Source organism: Myotis daubentonii, chromosome 7 (assembly GCF_963259705.1).
Source record: "Myotis daubentonii chromosome 7, mMyoDau2.1, whole genome shotgun sequence".
In the NCBI taxonomy this organism is placed as follows: Eukaryota; Metazoa; Chordata; class Mammalia; order Chiroptera; family Vespertilionidae; genus Myotis; species Myotis daubentonii.
The window spans coordinates 47,974,342-47,998,311 of NC_081846.1; the positions used below are offsets into that span (position 1 = coordinate 47,974,342).

At 35.3% G+C, this 23,970-nt stretch overlaps 1 protein-coding gene across 13 annotated transcripts in view; it reads right to left on the reverse strand.

Moving 5' to 3' along the window:
* UBR3 (ubiquitin protein ligase E3 component n-recognin 3) overlaps positions 1 to 23,970 on the reverse strand; it is a 179,641-nt gene that overhangs the window by 86,938 nt on the left and 68,733 nt on the right. For all 13 annotated transcript variants that reach the window (XM_059704151.1, XM_059704152.1, XM_059704159.1 and 10 more), the window contains 9 exons: positions 12,938 to 13,024; positions 11,017 to 11,082; positions 10,846 to 10,935; positions 9,966 to 10,094; positions 9,168 to 9,220; positions 8,936 to 9,069; positions 8,525 to 8,601; positions 6,811 to 6,961; positions 3,715 to 3,811 (listed from right to left, as the gene is read on the reverse strand). In XM_059704151.1, coding sequence (XP_059560134.1) covers positions 3,715 to 3,811; positions 6,811 to 6,961; positions 8,525 to 8,601; positions 8,936 to 9,069; positions 9,168 to 9,220; positions 9,966 to 10,094; positions 10,846 to 10,935; positions 11,017 to 11,082; positions 12,938 to 13,024 — 884 coding nt within the window. The remainder of the gene's footprint in view (positions 1 to 3,714; positions 3,812 to 6,810; positions 6,962 to 8,524; positions 8,602 to 8,935; positions 9,070 to 9,167; positions 9,221 to 9,965; positions 10,095 to 10,845; positions 10,936 to 11,016; positions 11,083 to 12,937; positions 13,025 to 23,970) is intronic.

Genomic DNA, 23,970 nt, shown 5'->3' on the forward strand with positions numbered 1-23,970 from the left:
GTCTAAAGCTATGCAGTACTATTTTAATCAAATTGCTTAAAATTTTTAAATGGGCCCTCGCCAACATTGCTTAGTGATTAGAGTGCCATCCTGTGCACCAAGGGGACGTGGGTTCCATTCCCGGTCAGGGCACATACTCAGGTTGCAGGTTCAATCCCTGGTCAGGGCACAAGTGGATGGGAGGCAACCGATCGATGTTTCTCACATCAATGTTTCTCTCTCTCTTTCTCTCTCTCTCTCTCTCTCTCTCTCTCTCTCTCTCTCTCTCTCTCTCTCCCCCCTCGCCCCCTCCAACCTTGCCTCTCTCCCTCCTTCCCTCCCTTCTTTTTCTTCCTCCCTCCCTCTCTCAATGAAAAAATACATATCCTCAGATGAGGATTGAAAAAGCCAAATGAACATTATTATTGCCTTCCATATTGGATAAAAATGAGTGGAGAGAGCTAAAACTAAAGAGAAATATGAATAGGAAAATGTTAACAAAGGAAAACAAACAGAAAGAATACAAAGTAAAGAACTAGGCAAACAAATTCCCAGTTGTGCCCTAGCCAGGTAGCTCAGTTGGTTTGAACATCATCCCCAAACGCCAAGGTTGAGGGTTCAATCTCCCTTCAGGGCACATGCAAGGATCAACCAATGAATGCATAAATAAGTGGAACAACAAATCAATGTATTTCTCTCTCTCCCTCTCTCTCTCTAAAAAAAAAAAAAAAAAAATCAATAAAAATATATTATTTTAAATTTCCAACTGCAGTAACTGAATAAAATAGATAAGCTAAAAATTCCCCACTACAGCTGGAAAAGCTAGATAAAACATAACATATAACCTTTTGAAGGCATATCTGAAGCACAAAAGAGAAAGTAGAGTTCTCCAAGGTAACAGGGGAAAAAATAACAAGCACTAACACTGTGTTTGCCAATGGTTTTAAAGTCTTTGAGATCTCAAGGTGTTGGACTCGCACCAGGCTTAGAAATGGAACTGAGATCCCACATAAAGCTGAGACCTGAAAAGCTTTACCCTCAATGAAAGGATAACTCACAATGAGAAATAAGGAAGTTTGTCTCTTCTGTGATGGAAAAATAACAGATTCCCAGGAAGATAATAATCATGAACTTGTATGAACAGAAGACTCAAAACATAAAAGGCAAAATCTGAGAGAATTACACAAAGAAAGTGACAAATCCACACCTTTAATAAAGGATATTAACATACTTCTAACACAGTGGTCGGCAAACTGCGGCTCAGGAGCCACATGCGGCTCTTTGGCCCCTTGAGTGTGGTTCTTCCACAAAATACCACATGCGGGCACGCACATACAGTGCGATTGAAACTTCATGGCCCATGTGCAGAAGTCAGTTTTTGGCCTGGGCGAGTCTATTTTGAAGAAGTAGCGCTAGAAGTGGGGGGTTTCGGTTGGTCGGGCCGCAGGATACGCAGCGCTGGGGAGGTACATTGTTTTGAGGTACGTTCCTTCATTGAGGTCGACCCCTTCCAACTCTCCCATCCACACTCGTCTATCTGAAACAAGTATACAAGACGAGTGTGGATGGGAGAGTTGGAAGGGGTCGACCTCAGCGAACATACCTCAATCAGATTGAGGACGTTTTAGCAAAGGCCAGCTTAGGAGTACCCTAATTAAGTTAATAACAATGTACCTACCTATATAGTTTAAGTTTAAAAAATTTGGCTCTCAAAAGAAATTTCAATCGTTGTACTGTTGATATTTGGCTCTGTTGACTTACGAGTTTGCCAACCACTGTTCTAACAGAAAGCCCAGTAAAAATAAATTGGTAAGGATTTTGAAGATTTTTAACAACACAATTAACAATCTCAACCCAAAGACAAACAAAGAACATCCATTAGAGAATACACATAATTTTAACTAATTTTAGAACATTTATAAAAATTGAAAAAACAATAAATTACAAAGTAAATCTCAACAAATACAAAAAGAACTAATACACAGATCACAATCACTTATCACAAAGCAAATAAAACTAGAAATCAAAATAACCCCAAACCCCAAACATATAGATCTAAACCAGGTTTCTCAACCTTAACACTAGTGACATTTGGAACCAGGAAATTCTTTGTTTGGGGCGCAGAACCTAGCATCTACTAGATGTTAGTAACAACCCTCCCAGTCTTCACACAATGCCAAGTGTCTGTGAAGGACAAAAATCATCCCAGGTTGAGAACCACAAGTCTAAATGCGTTCAATTAAAAGTCTATGTGAAAAATAAAAGATGCAATTCTGTTTGCTTCACAGAGGGCCTAGCATATAACAAGCATTCCATAAAGGTATTGTTAAATAAAATTTCCTCTTTAAAATTGATTACAAGGCTTTAAAGTTTCAGCCCAATCCTAGTCCAAATTTCTATTTATTACAATGTAAAAGAGAATAATAAAATTTACTATTCATTTAATTCTTATGTAATACTCAACTGAACAGCCACTACCACTGCCTCCTGAAAAAAAAGGCAGAACCATCTAAAACAACAGTATTTAGAAAGGCCACACTAGGTTTTTTCCATGTAAATGCTTTCTCCCACCCATCTTTAATTTTTTAATGTGAACCACTCAAATTTATTTATTCAACAAATATACTCTAAATGCCTACCTACTATGTGCCAGCACTGAAAGAATTACTGAAAATATAAAAGAGATATACAGACAAAAGTATCTTCCCTCAAGGAACTAACAGTATAGTAAAAGCGTACAAGCAAATAGTTATAAAACCACATAAGCATAGAAAGAAACTGCTAAGAAAGCAGGAAAAGGGCAACTTCAGACTATCCCCCTAAGGGTTTTAGAGAAAAATAGGGAAAGATGCTGATGAGTAAACTAGGTTTTGTTTTATTTTGGGGGAGTTGCACCAAAATTTGGCACCAAAATTTTCTTCAAATACATCTGTGATGGATCTTAAATTCAACGTATCTCTATTATTACAAAGTCTGGCAAAAGAGAAGTTTCAGCTATACCTAATATATTTATACTTTGATAGTTATCTGGACACATGTTTTTTTCAAAATTAAAGACATCTATATCAATTTAAACTTGTTTTTTAAATGTTTACCTTAAGCTTTAGAAAAGCACAAATAAAATATGATGTTCAAAAATATAATATTAATTACTGAAGTTTAAAAATAAGTGGAATTAATACATTTAAAATAATCTACAACATACAAAATTGAATGCATTAAAAAGATATCCTTCAAAACTTTATTTTCTGCAATCATCAACATTTTAAACTACTTTAAATACTTACAAGTAAAATTCATTTTATTTTGGCTATTTTCCCAGTTAATAGCAATATTACCACACTTTTTGATAGCCATCATCTCTGATATCAGACAATTTTATTCTCTTAACTTGTGCCTCCTCTAGTGGTTTAAAAGTAGAACAATAGAAAACCAATCTTTGAATTCCACTGGTTTTATGTTTTATTAAATTTATTTTTATCAGATTAAAATCAGATTTTTGGGAGCTCCAGTGGCGCAATCGGTTAGCACGCGGTACTTATAAAATCAGATTTTGGGTCAAGATCTTGAAAACATTGGTCTCAGCCAGATTATTTTTTTAATCTTAAAATATTTTCTCCTCTAAAGACTGAGAGCATACTTTAATGAGAGCATATCACATCTGTGTTATAATTGAAATGTTTCTATATAAATACAAAATGTCCATTATTATACTAATCAATATAACGAACTTACAATGCTGTATATCTGTCCATTGCAGACTGCACGTCTCTACGGTAAACTGTTCGAAGAATGACCATGACGGGGTCAAACTCCTGATCCCAGACTTCAGCTATTATTCAAAAGAAAGTAGAAACAAAACACTGACTTCATAGGAATAAAGCCAATCTCTAATGATGAATTACATTAAGTATATTTTAAATTTAAAAGATGGGAGAGTTTAATTAGATATATTTGGTTTAATAAGCTTGATGTCATGAATACTTTCTAAATCAAAAATCATAATTTCATCATTATGAAAGTTCTCAAGTTCACTAAGAACTAGTGAGCAAAAATTTTGTATGATAATACCTCACCATAAAAATTTAGTTCACTGGATATTTTTTATAAATTGTCAACCAGAAAGTGAGAAACACAATGCATTAACACTTTTCAAAGTTGTCATGGTAATGACATATTGAAATTGATCTCCTTACCTTCTCCATAATTACGAACCACTAGCCTATGTATGATGGTACACAAGATGATTTTAAGTATTAACTGTACAAACCTTTTTATTTTAATAATTATATTAATGTGCATTAGAAAAATGTACATTGTAAATAAAACCTGTGATCTCACTAATAATCATGCATAGGATGAGGCAAAGTTTTAAAAAAGTGAATCTATATAAGAAAATACAGTATACTACGTATATAATAATAGAAATGATATTTAGATGTAGCAAAATCTACACAATGGAATAATAATTCTAGAAACTGCTACCTCTTTCCTAAATTAAGCTTTTTCCCCTCTCAGTATCTGTAGCAGAATTCTCAACATTTGAAAACATAGTAAGAAGCTTAAGATTCTTCCTATACATCTACTATAATTTCAACTTTCTGACATAAAAAACTTTTAACAGTTGTACCTATTTTCTTTTTTCTTTATTGATTAAGGTATTACATATGTGTCCTTATTGCCCCAATACCCCCCCACACACTCATGCCCTCACGCCCCTGGTGTCTGTGTCCATTGGTTAGGCTTATATGCATGCATACAAGTCCTTTGGTTGATCTCTCCGCCTTATCCCCACCCTCCCCTACCTTCCCTCTGAGGTTTGATGGTCTGATCGATGCTTCTCTGTCTCTGGATCTTTTTTTGTTCATCAGTTTATGTTGTCCATTATATTCCATAAATGAGTGAGATCATGTGATATTTATCTTTCTCTGACTGGCTTATTTTGCTTAGCATAATGCTCTCCAGTTCCATCCATGCTGTTGCAAAAGGTAAGAATTCCTTCTTTTTTACAGCAGCGTAGTATTCCATTGTGTAGATGTACCAAAGTTTTCTAATCCACTCATCTGCTGATGGGCACTTAGGCTGTTTCCAGATCTTAGCTATGGTAAATTGTGCTGCTATGAACATAGGGGTGCATATATCGTTTCTGATTGGTGTTTCTGTTTTCTTGGGATATATTCCTAGAAGTGGGATTACTGGATCAAATGGGACACACTATTCGTCTTAAATTATCATAAGTATGATCTAAGATCCTTAAGATAGTCCTTCACAAAGACTTTTGCTACTGTTTCTATTATCATTTCTTGTCCCTCACTTTTAATTCTATTAATTTGTAAAATTAAAATACCAATGCTTTTATTAGAATTATGAAACCATAGCAATGGAAGAAAACTTTAGTGCTTAACTAGTCCAGAAGGCTTTAAACAGTGTTCCATTGGAGCTGAATTTCCAGAGGTTTTAACAGGGGCCACTTTGGAGCAAGGAGGTGTCAAAACAGACAAGAAGCTATATATCCGCTACTCACACACACTTTGACAATAGTCGGGCTGCTTTTAGCAGGTTTGTATAGCAGATTTACTTAAGGCTTAGTTCCCCAAAATTATAGAAAGGTTTATTTAATCACTTTTGAAAACTTTAAAAACCATTCATTTTGCAAATAAGTCAAATCCAAAGATAAACTAATTTTCTCAACATCACACAACTAGCTAATACAATTCAGTACTGTATTTGAATATGACACCCAATTTCTTGCAACTAATTTTCAAATACCCAGTGCTCCATCTCAGTGTCTAAAACTTTATTGTGTATGACAATCATCTTGTAGAGCTTGTTAAAAAAAAAAAAATGCATACTCCCAGAATCCATCCCTAGCGATCTTTATGAGAGCAGATTTGGTTTTCAATAAGGACCACAGATGAGTCTGACAGAGGTAATCCTCACCGCACACTTTAATAGGCTCTGTACTATACAAGAACACCACTCCCCTTGGAAGCTCACCTAAATTTTAGATACAAAATGCTCTCTGCAACAAAGAAAAACTTTTCCTTTAATGGAATATGTCACAACCAGAAACTCTGAGTTATTCTTTGTAAACTCCCTGAAAAATCCCACACAAGAAGGCTCATTCTGCTGTTTTGCCGAACACAGTACATTCTACTTACAACTTCAAAGTGGGCATCAGTTTTTCATTTAGAAAACGAGTACTGAGGTGGTCATGAAGCATGTAACTGCTACTTCTTTCAAAATTTTACCTTACATTAGTGAAAATGTGAAAGTTAAAAAGAAAAGACTGTGAATCAAGACTTTACCTACTTCTGGCTCTTATCAAAAATGTTACCTATAAATTCCAGGGGAAATCTTAGAAAATCAACCATTTAAGGAAAGGATTCTACGTTTTGAAAATGTTTCAGTATTCTATATAGATTTTAATTTCACCTGCTTCAAATTAAAATTTGGGTGGTGAGTACTATTTCCAAATCAAATTTTGAAAGCAAATACATTCAAAATGTTTTTAGGTATATATTTTGTTTTATAATTTGTGGTTTATTTACAGTTCGTTCACTTATAAAAATGAACTAATACAGTTCATATATAAAGTTCCTTTTATAATTCAGTCATCTAAAAAGCTTTTTATTATAATATAAAAACCATAGATTTGTAAATAAGTGATAGCAATATCACTATATACCATAAAGGACAAACATACATCTATAAGAAAGTTGAAGAAAAAACCCAAAGCAGAATAAATGAAAGGCAAAACATTTTTTTCAGTATACACAACTCACCTTCAGGAAAACTGATATTTAAAAGAATTTATGTACATAGACGTACCTTTAGGAGTATACATGCCTTGTTGCATAGAACCTCCAGGTTCAAAAACAGGAGCCTTAAAATCAGCTACAGCTGATAAAACTGATTCAAAGCTATAACTGCCCGGAATAATGCCACTTTTGGGATTTGGATTTTCTGGAATATGATGTATGTGTCAAGAAAAAAAATTCATGACTAAAAGCCAGATTTATAAACTTATTAAGGTACCCCAGTTTCTAACTGTTTTTGCTAAAAAGGCAGAATTGTCTGTAATATATGAAATTGGCCACAAGAGGGCTATATAATTCGATAACTATTTATAATTGTGAATTTTAAAAATATTTTTAATCTGGAAGCCTACTAATAAAGTATATGCTGAAGTTGTTCCCAAGTATATTTCCCCAAAACTAATTAATCAAATTTCAGAAAAGGAAAAATAAAACTCTAAAAAAATTAATTTATATTTTCATCATTTTGCAAATGTGTGCTTTCCCTTAGAAAATCAAAGAGAGCAGACTAAAAATTAACCAAGATTTTTATGAGTAAAGATTGTTTTTCCAAAAACACAAAATGTCATCTCAAAGTAAAAAGAAAAAGATGCTAAGCAAATTTTTTAAAAGAAGGAAACCAGAAAACCACAGACTCTTTCCCACTGGCTTCACATTGAAGTGTACAATTCTTTTAAATTCAAAATTTCTAACATGCTTTTGCTCTGTTACAGCACTGATACACAGAATAAAATTGTTTTAAAAAATTCTAAAACAACAACAACAGGATGCTGCTTATGAAAATCTTCAAAGTTATCAAACAGGAATTCCAATAGGAGTCATTTCACAAAATTGTAGCAAATTATTCCAAACATATTCACAATATACAAAGTAATTTAGTCAAAAATTTACAAGAAAAAATATTTATCACAAAATAACATGATGATCTTGGTCTAAAATTTTATAACAATAACAAAAAATAACATATCCATGTATGCTCAGTCCTATACAAGGAACCATCCGATTTCAAAGTTGTAGACAATAGTCCTTGCCCTTAAAAACCTCTTGGCTTAACAGTAAACTCAAAGAAAAAAATCTTCAGAATGTTTAAAACCCTGGTAATAATAATTATAAGGCAAACCTCTAAACTTTAACCAGAATTCCAGCCAGGCTATATGATAAAGTACTCGCTGCCTTTTACAAGGTGTCCAGCTTTCTTTCACAAATACTGTCCTAGAAGGTCATACATATCCTTGGGTGCCCCGAGCCATCAGTCCTGAGGTCTAACGGAGGCCTAACAAGAGCTCACTGAGAGCCCTAGCCGGTTTGGCTCAGTGGATAGAGCATCAGCCTGCAGATTGAAGGGTCCCAGGTTCAATTCTGGTGAAGGGCACATGACCAGGTTGCAGGCTCGAGCCCCAGTAGGGAGCGTGCAGGAGGCAGTCAATCAATGATACTCTCTTATGACTGATGTTTCTATTGCTCTTTCCCTCTCTCTTCCTCTCTGATATCAATAAAAAATACATTAAAAAACAAAAAAGAGCTCCCTGAGAGGTGACAATTAGAGGCCAAAACATCTGCCACTAGCCCTGAAGACACAATGGAACAAACACTTTTTTCCATACTATTTTCAAATTCAAAAAAAAGTTTAGTCAAAAAAGTGATATATCTTTAATCTATAAAATTACTTATTATTTAGATCCTGCAACTATTAGTAAATTAAACTTTTAAAAGGATATGAGGTCCAGCAATGAACTATGTGTCCTGTCATTCATACACAGCTGGGCTACCATCTCGGCCCTAAGAATCTCATCATCAGACATTCCTAAAATAATTAAAAACAGAATTAATAAATCTGAATTAACAAATTATAAAGAAACAACTTATCACACATTTTATTAAGCTGTTTACCAAAAATAAGATGCTTTAAAAATTAAAGAGCAAAGAATACAATGCCCCAAATATAACTGCACTTTAACTACCTGCTGTTTGCAGTTCCCTTAAATTAAGGGTTTTAACATATTAAGTTTGAAACACTGTTTAAATATGTGCACATCCTTTCCCTTTTTTTTCCATAAGCCAGTTATTAACACTGGGAGGGAGAGGAAACGGAAGAAAATAGTATTTAATACCCAAGTATTAGTATCACTGCTTTTTACCTAAATGTAAACGAAGACTCAAAAGAATCACAAGAAATGTAAGAGCGCCTTCTAACATCGACCTCTCATGCTCTGCATCAAGTACTGTGTTTTGATGTTGCGACGCCATTGTCAACAAATCCACTACCTTAAATCTATGAGAAATATTTGAGACAAATTTTTTGAATGTTAAAACAAAATTAACTTAAATTTCAAATACTTCCTAATACCTGTCTTATAAAAGTATGCTTACCTTTCAAAGACAGATGAAATAAAATAATCTGGGTCAAGTCTAGAAGCACAAACCTTCAAAAGATAAAAAAATCAAAACCATCAATTTTATTTCTCCATATTCAGTTTTACTTCTTATATCAGTCATGTTGGGTTTTTTTTTTTAATTTTTTGCATCTATGATGTTTTGAAATCTTGGGGAGGCCTTATAGACCCTGCAAGAGACTACCCAGGTACTCTCAAGGAGAACTAATTCCTAAAGAGAGTAAATAACTCACTTGGGAGCCAGCCTCTTATATGCAAGTCAGTCACCCCCTTTATTTAACTCACATACAACCATCCAGTATGACCCCTACAGTAAATCAATCCAGGACCAAGTACCAGATAGCCAGGGACAGTCCCTATGCCGCAAAAACCCACCAAAATTATTCAAACTAGCCAATCCTAAAGTGTTTCCTCTGCCCTGACTTGCCTTTCCTATGGAGACACCAAAAAAGGAAGGAAGGAAGGAAGGAAGGAAGGAAGGAAGGAAGGAAGGAAGGAAGGAAGGAAGGAAGGAAGGAAGGAAGGAAGGGAGAATTCTACTCTTATATTTCCCCCCCTCCTGCTTCCACTTCCTGCACAAATCTAATGCTTCTTCTGTGGTCCTGCATGATGTGGCATGGCCCCTTCTCTTGGGAAATGTAATGAACAAATTCTTCTTTCAATAGCAATGACCTTTCTGTGTTGTCATTCAGTCATATGAATAGATTAGAATCCTGTGGGTACAAATGAGACATTTCCAATCTAAAGTACAACATCTATTATCAAGTTGGCTTACCTGTAATAGGTAAATGTCAGGATCGATCATGGAATTACAGAAATGAGATTGAACATAGGTCATGGCTTGTCCTTTGATTTGCAGACCATTTCTTACCCACATATTGCTGTGGATTTCAGCAAGACTTGCCTAGTAAAATAAAAATTATGTAAATTGGACAAAGAAGTCATCTAAATTCAATCTTTATAAAATACGTTATATTGAAAAATCACTTCAAAATATTTTATAACTTAATCACAGTATGAGCCTGACATTCTGTCCAATGTTAATTTAAGACATTCAATTCAAATATATACTTTAAATTTTTTAAATGCTTTATGTGGTCCCTTTTGTGGGAATTGTATATGTGAGTTAGTTTTATAAGAGTTATTTAGTGATGGCTTCTGGATATAGTTATAGTAATATTCACTGAAATATTAAATAAGGAATCTATGAGAAATATTTGAAACAAATCAAGTAGGTGAATTACCCCAAACAACATGGATAATAAAATAGTGGTGCCACCAAGGCTATAATCCATTAGGTCTACTAACTCCCCAAAGCAGTGCTATAAACTTTCCCTACAAATAAATATAGTGAAAATAATTCCTGAGAAAACTATAACTAAGCATAAATCTCATAAAATCAAAAATTCCTAAATATAACCTAGCAAAAATATCAAAACTAAGTTTAATGTTGTTTAAATCTTTATTATTGAAAGTATTACATATGTCCTCTTGTTCCCCCATTGATTCCTTCTAGCCTGCCCTCGCCCACCCCAGTAAAATTTTTTCAAACATTTTGGCTACTAAAACAATGATAATGGCATAAAAATAAAATAAAGGAAGAATCATTTAACCAAATAATTCAATCAAAATGCTTTAAAAGCCTGAATACATACTTGAATTTGGAGTGGATGAATCATTAGTTTCATTAACATTTCCTGATCTGGTAAAACAGAATCCAAATCTAGTTCTTGACATTTCACAGCCTAAAAAATATGATTAAAAAGTTACTAACTGAATATTTATTTTCTAATATTAAAAAAAGAATTGTTTAATGATAATCTTACCTTACTCAGAAACATAGCATAGTAACGATGTAGTGGCAGATGAAAAGTGACTTGGTTGGGAGCTGGCTGGAATAAACAAAATCCACAAGTCAAAGAATGTTTTACAGAAGTTCAAAGAAGGTTTTAAAATGTTGAAACCACACTTTCACCTTGATTTATTCCTATATTTTTAATCAAGACTTAAAATTTTAGAAGTATAGCTTTAAAAAATACATAGAAAAGATAAAACTATTCTATTTTAAACACCTAAATATAAGTTCCTGAAGGCAAAAATTGTATACTACTCAACTCTGAAGCCTCCAGCACAGAATAAGAAATGGGAGAGATGTCCCTTTACGTAGGCCACTTGGGAATCTTCAAATGCATGCATACCAAACACATAATAGTAACATGAAAAACAACTGCAGCTCACCAGCATTGAGCACTCATCATGTGCCAGTCCCCACTTTATTCACATTACCCCATTTAATCCTCATAAAAATCCTGTGAAGTAGGAACTATTAATAGTCTCATTTTATAAAAAGGGAAATTCAAGCTTAGAAAACATAAGTAACTTCCTAACAAGTAGAAGAAGTTAGTCTGGACCCACTGTTATATTCAGAGTGGTAACAGCCTCTGATTATAGTCCTAAACTGAGTATAGGTGAAATGCTTGCCTAGGTTCCTTCACAAGCTAAGTGAGATCAGTGCTGAACACACAACCTCCATAATTAAGCTTAGTACTATTATTTTCAAGACTTTTGGCAACCTTGTGACTATTATAGAATTTGTATTTTAAATATGTGAATCCCATGGGTCACGCTATCACTATAGGGCAAAAGTACACAATAGCTGTCCTTTTTAAACAAATTTTAAAAAATTAAAGAAGTATTTTTAATGCTTTTATAAATTTTAGTAAAGTTTTTTCATGTTAAAAAATATTGTCCAGAACATTCAGATAATAATACTAATGTAGTATCTGTATAGAAGTATAAAGAGCTGCAATATGTCAGATCCGTGAAAGTTTTTTTCAAAAATATGAGAACAGCATCCTCCTCATTATGTGAATAAAAGTCTATAAATTAGTCTAATGAATAAAAGTTTGCCTTCCATAAAAAGGAAGAAATTTCTGACACATGCTACAAGATGGATGAACCTTGAGGACTTTTTGCTAAGTGAAATAAGCCAGTCACAAAAAGACAAATACTTTGTGATTCTACTTATATGAGTTACTTAGTTAAAATCACAGAGACAGAAAGTATAATGGTGGAGTAAGGCTAGGGTGTGGAAAGGGGAATTTAATGGGTTAGTTTCAGTTTGGGGGGGAAAAAAACAAAACAACAACAACAAAAAACAGCAGAGGTTCCATCTGTGTAGGATTCAAAAATCACCCAGGGAATTGAAGTAGTCTGAAACATGGAATATTGTGATGCCACTTTATAAGAGGAATGAAAGGGGCTTCTAATAGTAAAGGTGTCTGACTAATTAGAAGCAAGCCCTTGCTTAATTCATACAGAGCCTGTTCTATGTTATTCATTAATAACAAGCACCTTTGTTCAAACCCACTCAAGAACGATGACCAATTTAAAAAGTTGTGATACTGTTTCCATCAATATTCCCCATCCTATTCACATTTGCACTGTCATTTTTACCTCTTCAAATAAAACTAATTTACTCCTGACAAATACTGAGATATACACATTTAAGCACAGGAAAAAATATCATGCCCTTCTCTAGGAAATAAACACATAAGTAATGCACTGTGGAACCTCCTAGATGTCAAAGAACTGGTGTACCACTTCTTCCTTTTTAAAACTTAATGATATTACTCACTCTGACTTCTTTCCCTTGTCCTATAAAAAGGTATTCATTATTTTCAGTGTTAAATGTAATCTAACAGTTCTTTTCTTAAATGCTTTTACATATATCAAAAATGTACATACCTCATCTACAAAGTTAATTGCATCAAACCAGTCTTGAAGAGCTTCAAGGCAATATCTAACAACATTTCGAGTATATTCTTGGGTTTCCTAAAATAATAAGTTATACAGCACATATATATGTGTGTATTTTCAACTTCAAATTATATGCAATACATAAAACTAAGTTATATGCATTATACATAATGGTAAAATATTTTTTTCAAAACAAGTACATTTTTCATTCCAAGAAATCATCCTTTCACAAATACTAACAATCAATGACAATTATAAAAATTAAAGAACACAATCTGCTACATATTCCTTTAAATGAATCAAAGCTGAAATAGATTTATATAATATAAACCAGGTTCCATTTCAAGACATCCCAAAAATATTATAAATTCTCTAATCTTATTGTTTAACAGGTACAGAGTTTCTTTTGGGGAATGATAAAATGTTTTGGAAATAGATAGTGATCATGCTTGCACAACATTGTAAATGTACTTAATGTCACTGAATTAGGCACCTAAAAATGGTTAGAGAGGTAAAATTTATGTTACATATATTTTGCTACAATAAAAAACAACAAAAATAAAAAGGGAAAAATATATAACTACTATAAATAACCTATAAATATATTTGTTTGCAACAGAATTTAGAAGAAAAAGTATAAGTATGTGTCACTAATGCTTTACGGAGAAATGGATCCAGTGAAATAGGCATCTATTAAGTTAAATGGGAAAATAAATGATGATAGCCTTTGCAAAAATAAAGTGGGCTAAGAATTTGAATAGACATTTACATGAGAAGATGCTCAACATTATCAGTCATTAGAAAAATACAAATCAAAGCCACAGTAAGATACCATCCATATAAACTAGGATAGTGATAATTTTAAAATGTAAAATAAAAAGTGTTGGCAATGATAGAAACTGAAACTCTCATACATAGTTGGTGGGAATGTGAAATGCCCAAGAGAATTAAAAGCATACATATTTACACAAAAACTTGTATACAAATGTTTACAGAAGCAATATTCATAATAGCCACACACAAAAAAGAATCAATTCAAGAATGGACAAGTAAAATCTATGTGATGGAATACTACTCAGCCATAAAAAGAAATGAAGTACTGATTAATATATGCTGTAACACAGCTGAACCATGAAAACATTATTAAGTGAAAGAAGCCCGACACAAAAGGCCAAATATTGTATGATTCCATTTATATGAAATGTCCAGATAAACAAATTCTGGCAGAAGAGAGATAGGGTTTCCAGGGGATGAGAAGAGGTTGAAATTGGAAGGTATGAAGCAGGGAGGAGAAGGTGATAAAAATGTTCTGGAATTAGTAGTAATGGTTTCACAACTTTGTGAATATACTATAAACTACTGAACTGTACACTTTAAAAAGGTTAAAATGGTGAATTTTATGTTATGTGAGTTTTAAATATATTATATATGTAAATATCTTTTTACATATGTAAATTACTCTGGGCCTCTAAAGAAAGCTAAGTTTCACAGTCATTGTTGACTTCTCCTTCATCCTGCTCAGTCTCCATGTCCTGTTAATTCTTCCTTGATATTATTATCTCGTAAGTTCACTCCTATTTCCACCTATTTCTGCTATGATCCAAACAAGTATCACTTATCTAGTTTCCTTGACGATAGTCACTCTGTTCTAATCTATCCCATTTATAAAGATTTATCTTTATAAAAATACTAGAGGCCCAGTGCACAAATTCATGCACCTGTGGGGTCCCTCGACCTGGCCTGTGCCCTCTCGCATTCCAGGACATCGGACTGCCAGTTTTGAGGATCAGCTGAAACCGGCAGTCCGATGTCCCACGAGGGATGTAGTAGTGCCCGAAGCGGCAGGCAGCTGGGGAGGAGCCCCAGCTGGGGCTGGGCACCACTCCTGCCCATCCCAGCCCCGCTGTGCCTGCCACTGCCGCTGCTTGGTAGTGCTGCCTGGGAAGCTTCTGGCTGAGCTGTGCTCCCACTGTGGGCGTGCACTGACCACCAGGGGGCAGCTCCTGCACTCAGCATCTTCTCCTTGGTGGTCAGTGCACATCATAGCGACCGGTCGACTGGTCATTCTATTGTTCGGTTGTTTAGGCTTTTATATAGAGATATTATTTTAAAGCACATTCTGTTTCCCATCTCTCACAGGAAAAAATATAATGGCACTTATAAATTACAATAAATAATCTGTCATAACCAAACTAACTGGTAGATAATTAATGACTAAAGAAACTTTAAAAACCAAATGTTCTCCTATTTTATCAAGGATTTGGACAAAGGAGTACCATTATTCCTTCTCAGCACTAATGTAAACTGACACAATCCCTTTGGAGAATAATTTAAAAAGTGGGTATCAAGACTCTTTTAAAAAGTGGCCAGCTTATTCCATTCCTAAATATAGCATATTTAATAATCTGTTCAGAATCTTTCTCCCATCTCCTCACCACTAACACACCCACTCAAAAAAGAAATTTAGTATGCATGCTAACTACTTGTTAGTTTATCATCTTTGGCAAATTACTTAAATTGTATGAGTCTCCGTTTCTCATTTGTAAAGATGGGAATTAATACTACTTACTTCCTAGTACTGTTATGAAGAAGCAAATGAAATAATGTATGTAAAATGCTCTGTGTCAAAAAATAAATAAATAAAATGCTCTGTGTCATAGTCTAGCACTACTTCTGATAAGCAGTTAAGTGTCCCAGAGACAAGGCCAGATACTTCTGTCAAGTATGCAGTAACCCAAAGTTGCCACTAGGTGGAGATTTTATAGCTTGTTTGTTCTGTTCAAAAAGCAAAAATTAATAATATTCTAGAAATGAGCCATCCTTTATCCATTCTATCTGTTATTAAACAATCCAGTACTACTGTTTTAACTAGCTCTTACCATTTTCAACAACCAAACAGAATTCAGGGTACTCATACAAAGAAAGCTATCAGGTGAAGTTCCCGTTTTGATTGCTAATCTTTTAGTTTTCAATTTTCTAATTAGAGAATATAAACACAAAGAAATAGCTCTTCCCCCCCCCCCCTTAAATAATAGTCTTTCTTCTAGTTTACATTTCTAAAACCTGACAACACTGCTGCTAAAGATATTCTTGCTTAAGAGACAATTATAATAAAGCAGTAAAGAGCACTGGTTGTAAAATCTGATGAATTTGTTTCAAACTCAGCTTTCACTTGTAGTTTTGTGAACTTGGACAAGTTATTTAACCTATGAAAGAAAGTGATGATACTATTTACTTCATTAGAGATGGTATGTGGATTAAGTAAGAATATAACCTCAAGCCCTAACCGGTTTGGCTCAGTGGATAGCGCGTCAGCCTGCGGACTGAAGGGTCCCAGGTTCGATTCCGGTCAAGGGCATGTACCTTGGTTGCAGGCACATCCCCAATAGGGGGTGTGCAGGAGGCAGCTGATCGATGTTTCTCTCTCATCGATGTTTCTAACTCTCTATCCTTCTCCCTTCCTCTCTGTAAAAAATCAATAAAATATATATTTTTTTAAAAAGAATATAACCTCAAGAATACAGCGTAAAGAACAATGTCTGGCAAACTGTAAGTGCTCAAGAGATCATCTTATCTAGGACCAAGACACTACTGTCTCAGATACTACCAGGACAATATGAACTTGCTTTCTGTCTGCTCTCTCACTTTATAGATTAAGGGAACCATAACACATTGCAATCCTGGCCTTCAGAGCTAAAAATAAAAATAAACTACTGCCCGGTAGGTGTGGCTCAGTGGTTGAGCATCAACCTATAAACCAGGAGGCTACGGTTCAATTCCCAGGCAGGGCACATGCTCGGGTTGTAGGATCAATCCCCAGTGTGGGGCATGCAGGAGGCAGCCGATTAATCATTCTCTCTCATCACTGATGTATCTATCTCTCTCTCCCTTTCCCTTCCTCTCTGAAGTAAATAACTTAAAATATATAAACTACTGCCTGGAAACAATGATTTCTCATTATTATGCAACCTCAGCTTCATAATCCAAAGTCATCCTCAAAACTGTTGGCACCTCCTAAAATAATGTCTTTTTATTATCAACATCGTATCAATCCTCCCTCCTAAATCACTGTCTTCCATTGGCTTCCATGACACTGAATTTTTCTGGTTTTTCTCATTCCCTCCATATCCAAATGTTAGTTGTTTCTTCGGAGTCCATTGCTCTTCTCTTCCTACTTTATCTCAGCCCATTGCCAATGATAAATATCATCTATATGCCCAAGGGTCTAAAATTTATAACCTTAGTCCAGATTCCTCCTCTGAGCACAAAACTCATATAGCCATCTATTCTAGCTCATTCTACCTCATATATTCCAGCTGCCTATTCACTATTTCCACTTGGATGTTTCATAGGCATCTCAAACTTAGCACATCTAAAACTAACTCTAATCTTTCTAAACCTACTTTTTCTATCAATCTTTTCTATTTCTGTACCTAGTTACCCAAAAGTCTTTCTCATCAACAACATACAATCCATCACTAAGCCTACTGATTCTCATCTTCAATATCTAAAGGGCATCTTGAATATACCTTGAATTTCAAAGCTGAATGTCCTATCTAGACTACTATCTTAATTATTAAGATAATTATTATTATCTTAATTGGTTTATTTGCTTCTAGTCCTGATGCTCTCCACATCCCCCTCAATCAGTCTTCCCAAAACTACAATGATCTTTTTAGTATATATCTGATCAGATCAAACCTCTGTTTAAAAATCTTCACTGGCTTCTCCTTAAAACTAAATCCAAGATTCATTAACATGATCTATAAGGAACTGCTTTAATAATCTGATCCCTGCCGCTCTCTCCAACTCCATGTTCTACTCTATTGCTCTAGCCACAAATTCCTTAAAAGGACCAATCACTGGAGGCAGGCTATTCCAATGTATCTCTCCTACTACCCCGATAACCCCAGTTTTATTGTTCACATAACTGGTACCTACATAATCTTTCTTCAGAAAGACCTTCACAGATCCTCTCATTTAATCAGTCTGAGATCCTACCATCACAACAATCTGTTATTATTCTATAGAGTACTTAGAGTTTACAAAGTAAAGCTACGTGTTTATTTACTTAATGTCTATCTCCCCTATTAGATTGCTCCATGAGAGAAAGAACCAAGTCTACTTTTTCAACATCAAAAACCCAAGAATCCAGATACTCTCTTGCACAGAATAGCATTCAATAAACATTTTGAATGAACAAACAAATCACATATTATATGACAGTTTATAATAAAGTACATAGAGATTAACAAGGTAATATAAACCTAACTGAAAGAACTTAAATGAGCAGATTACATATAAGTTGAGTCTTATAAGTAGAATTTTTGAAGAGCTAACACTAGTGGTTCTTCATAATCATTAGAATCACTGCTGAGATCCTACTGCACATCAATTAAATCTAAATCTCTGACAGTGGGGCTTAGGCACATGTAATTTTAAAGCTTCCCAGGTGATTTTCATGTAAAAGAAGCACTGGACTAAGCAGAGAGGATGAAAGAGCATATGCCAAAAAAGGGACTAGCTTAAAAAAAAGCATAGAAGTCGAGAAAGAACAATGCAGGTGGCGACCCACAGTGGCTCCTGTTCCCGGGGACCCAGCCTGGGCTCCCCCCTTACCAAGAGCTGCCATTAGGCAGACCCAACCATGGCCCCCTACAGACTACAAACCTGAAGGGCAGCAAGATCCTTTGCACCCATAGCTTGAAAGGGAACAGTTGTTGCCTTTTCGGGAGGCTGTCTAGCTGCAACATGTGCAAGAAACACCCTTCAGTGTCTGGGAACCACGCTGTGCTGTAGCCTGGGGTGTCCAGCCCCAATGGAGAATACAATGGCTATGGGCCTGATTCCTACCTCTATGACCTGGGAAGCACCCATGGCACCTTTCTCAACAAGACTTACATCCCACCCCATACCTACTGTCAGGTCCAAGTCGGACATGTTCTTCATTTCTGTGCAGCACTTGGCTCTTTCTTTTCAGGGACCAGAGGAAGACCGAGAGGTAGAATCCGAGTTGACAATAACACAATTGAAGGAATTGGGCAAGAAGCAACAAATGATGTTTGAAAAGATGAAGGGTAAAACTCAAATGAAGATGAGGAAAGGGATACCACTAAAAGGAAGAGAAATACTAGTAGTCAAGATGAAATGGGGTGCACTTGGGGAATGGGAAAAGATGCTGTAGATCAGGAGGCTGAAGAGAATCCCATTGTTATAGAATTTCAGCAGGAAAGGCTGAATATATTTTTTATTGATTTCAGAGAGCAAGGAGAGGGAGAGAGAGAGAGAGAGAGAGAAACATCAATGATGAGAGAGAATCATTGATCAGCTGCCTCCTGCACGCCCCACACTGGGGATCAAGCCCGCAACCCAGGCATGTGCCCCTGACTGGAATTGTACCTGGGACTCTTCAGTCCACAGGTGATGCTCTATCCACTGAGCCAAACCAGCTAGGGCAAGGCAGGCCTTTTATATAAAGTATCCAAAAAAGGTTCTCCAAAGGTTTATTTTTGCCTGAGAAATAGAATATGAATTTGATAAATAGGGACACAGCACTTGGCTTAACAGGGTTAGATTACCTGTGGATGATTCCACTGGAAAACAATTGGTGGCTGAGGCTGTACACTCGGGAAAGAAAAAAGAAGCAATGATCCAGTGCTCACTGGAAGCCTGTCCAATCCTCGATACTTTGGGATTTCTGAGGAAGGAGACAGTGTCTCACAAAAGGAAAGTGAAGAACTGAGAAAAGGAAGACTTTTATGACAATGATGATGACATATTTCTTGATTGGACTGGCCTGGTTAAGAAGAAGCTTCTAGACTAAATGAAGAAGGCTGGGAAGATTTGATAAGAAGCCAGAGACCTTTGAATCATTGGTTGCAAAGTTGAATGATGCTGAAAAAGAACTCTGAAATTTCTGAGAGACTGAAAGCCTCAAGCAAAGCTCTGTCAGTCACCACCTCAGGACTCTTTAGATGCATTCATGTCTTAAACGAACAGGGAATGCACTGGATGGTGTGTCCTGGACGAAACTTCACCTGAGAACTTTTGAACTGGGGAAAGAACAACAGAGACTTAAAGGATTGACAAAAACTGTAAAGCCAGCAGAGATTCTGGAACTAAAAAGGACTAAAAGTCAGACTATAGATGCTGAAAAATAAGCTAAAAGTTTACATCTTTCTTTCTTTGGTGTCATGAAAGAAGAACACAAATTCATATTAAAAACTGGAACAGTAGGAAAGATACCCCCTAAGCGTCCTGAACTCCCTCCAATTCTAATGAGAATGAAGGCTGAGCCTAAAGTAGAAGAAGAGGGGAAAGAGGAGAAAGAAAAGGAGGATCAGAAAGAAAGTAAAACTGTCATTATTCACAGATGATATGATATTATACATATAAAACCCTAAAGATTCCACACAAAAACTGCTATATTTAATAAATGAATTTGGAAATATAGCAGGATATAAAATTAACATCCAGAAATCAATATTTTTATACACCAATAATGGACTCACAGAAGGAGAAATTTTTTAAAAATCCCAGTTACCATTGCAACAAAAAATTAAGATTAACTTAACTAAGGAGGTAAAAGATCTGTACTAAGAAAACTACAGGACATTGAAAAGAGATAGAGGAAGATATAAACAAGTGGAAGAATATACCTTGTTCATAGATTGATAGAATTAACATCATTAAAATGTCCATACTACCCAAAGCATTCTATGGGTTCAATGCAATCCCTATTAAAATACCAACAGCATATTTCACAGATCTAGAACAAATACTCAAAAAATTTATATGGAACCAAAAAAACACACAAATAGCCACAACAAACTTAGCTACTGTAATCAAAACAGCCTGGTACTGGCACAAGAACAGATCAATGAATCAGAACAGAGAACCCAGAAATCAACTCAAGCAATTATTCTCAATTAATATTTGACAATGGAGGCAAAGACATACAATGGAGTAAAGAAAGTCTCTCTAATAAATGGTGTTGGGAAAATTGGACAGGTACATGCAAAAAAATGAAACTAGACCACCGGCTTATACAGTACACAAGAATAAACTCAAAATGAATAAAAGACTTATATGTAAGTTGTGAAACAATAAAAATCCTAGGAGAAACCATAGGCAGCAAAATCTCAGACATCTCCCATGACAATATGTTTTACAGATACATCTCCTAGGGCAAGGGAAACAAAGGAGAAAATAACCAAATGGAGCTACATCGAAATATAAAGCTTCTCCACAGCAAAAGAAACTATCAACAAAATGAAAAGGGAGCCCACTGTATGGGAGAATATAATTGCCCATGATATATCTGATAAGGGATTAATTTCCAAAATATATAAGGAACTCATACAACTTAACAAAAGGAAGAGAAACAATCCAATTAAAAATTTGGCAAAGCACCTCACCTAAGTGGACAAGAGATATGAAAAAAAATGCTTAAGATCACTAATCACCAGAAAGATGCAAATTAAAACAACTATGAGATATCACCTCACAGCTGTCAGAATGGCTATCATCAACAAATCAGCAAGTGACAAGTGCTGGCAAGGACGTGGAGAAAAGGGAACCCTAGTACACTGCTGATGAGAATGCAGACTGGTGCAGCCACTGTGGAGTTCCTCAAAAAATTAAATATGGAACTGCTATTTGACCAGTGATCCCACTTTAAGTAGAATATCCCACTCAGAAAGAATATCTGAACCCCTATGTTCACAGCAGCCCAATTTATAATAGTTAAGATCTGGAAACTGTCAAAATGCCCACCAGTATATGAGCAAATAAAAAATTGTGGTATATCTACACCATGGAATACTACACAGCTGAAAAAAGGACTTGTTACATTTTGAAATAGCATGGAGGGACCTAGAGAGTATTTTGCTAAGCAAAATAAGTCACTCAGATAAAGTATCACATGGTCTCACTCCTATGTGGAATCTAATAAACAAAATAAATGGATGAACAAAATAGATCCAGAGACACTGAAGCATGGAACAGACTGATGAATCTCAGAGGGAAGGCAGGGGTGGTTGGTGGGCAGGTGGGGAGAGATTAACCAAAGAACATAGAATGCATATATGCATAACACATGGACACAGACAATAGTGTGGTGATGGCCTTCGAGGGTGGGTCCTGGGTGGAGGGGGTCAATAGGGAAAACTAGGGACATCTGTAATACTTTCAACAATAAAGATAAAAATTTTTGAAAAAAGGAAGGATCGGGGAGGGAAAAAAATAACTGGAGGCTGGAAGCAATAAACTACATCAGGAGAGAGGGTCAGAGGAAGCAGTGCAGAAAACAAGCCCTCCCACAGATCTCACATGTTTTAAAGAAACAAAACAGCATGGAAACATGTTTCTACTCAGCCAAATGGAATAGAATAAAGATTATCAAGAGATTGGTGAAACAGCTGCATGATGTGAGGAACCCTCAACATCAAAGAATGAATATGAGGAAAACGGAGATGAATTGAAGAAAAAGAAAGCTCCGGTCCAGGTAAACTTCTTCCAACACTTTCCTCCAAATTCCCAAACTACTATGTGTGGGTCCCACCTCAAGGTCAAAGTGGAGATGACGGAACCCATCTTAATAACAAGTATGGCTACTGATTACTTCAGAATCCTGAAGGAAAACCTTGTGGACCATGTGACATGGGACATTTAAAATAACATATCAAGCTCAATGTTCAGAGAAGGTGTTCAGAAGATCATTTATAAAATTTGGTGACTGTCCTTTTCTTTTATACTGAATTTGGCTTCCTGAATTTATCTATCCATCTGATTCTCTTGAATTTTGTATTTATGTTTAAAAGTGTTTGTGTATGTATGTAAAAAGGAACCAGACATTTTGAGAATTAGTAAAGTAAGAGACATGACTATTAAATTTTTTAAAAAGAACATTGCATGCTGAGGAATGGTAATCCAATGAAGGCAAGTAGGTAGGAACGTGAATTAAGAGAAACAAGTTGAGGGCAAATTGTGTAGAATCTTAAACGCCTCTATAGAAAACTCAAACATTATCCTGGAGACAGATGAGAAGTTGAGTAATTTTTAAGCAGAGAAGAGATATCCACAGAACTTAGAAAAGTAACTTAAGTATTGGGATGGATTACAAAAAGAAGAATCAAAGGCAGAAAAACAATTTTAAGAAATTGCCTTAACAACCCAGATTTTTTAAATACACAGAAATAAATTAAGACAGAGGAAAGAAGTGGGAGGGAGATATTTCTGGAATGGAAAAGAGAATTCATGGCATCTTATACATGTTAAACAAGGCTGGTACAGCAATGGGAGAAGGTTTCTATACTAGCTAATCGCATCATTTAAGATACCATTAAGTAACATAAAGAACGCAGTATGAACAGATGATTTTAGAAGTTAGTTAGGGACCTGAGAAAACATGTACCTAATAAGGAGATCTATCTACATGAGTAGCCAGAGCTGTTGGAAATTTGAACCTAGCAGGACAGCAATCAAGTTGTGAGTCATCTGCATTTAGAAAATAGCTGAAGTCATGAGAGAAAATATAAATCTGCTTAAAGAAACATATACACTTAAAGAGTATATGGAAGAGAGCCTCATAATAACCCTGTGAAGAAGTTCAGGCTTTGCTGTCCTTCATTTTGCTTTTTTAAAAATAAGGATAAAGACTGAGACTGCAAAGTTCAAGTAGTTTAAAATGAGCAGGCCAAGTCACCTAAGTAGAAAGAGGCAGTGCCCAACCGGAACCCAGAGTTTCAAAATATTTCTACTATAAAATCTTGTACAGCATGCTTATTGGTACAGGTATGCAGGCTGGACTTCCTGGTATCTATATAGCAAAATCTCAGTCAAGTTCTTAGTTTAAGGATTGGGGAATTCCATTTTTCTGGATTATCCAAGGACTCTGGAGTCCCATCAAACCAATACTTCAAAATACAAAAGTAAAATATGTGTTTGTATAGAAAGACATACATACACACAATTACAAATAAGCATTTTCTTATCCAATTAAAAGAATTTATGTTGCTGCT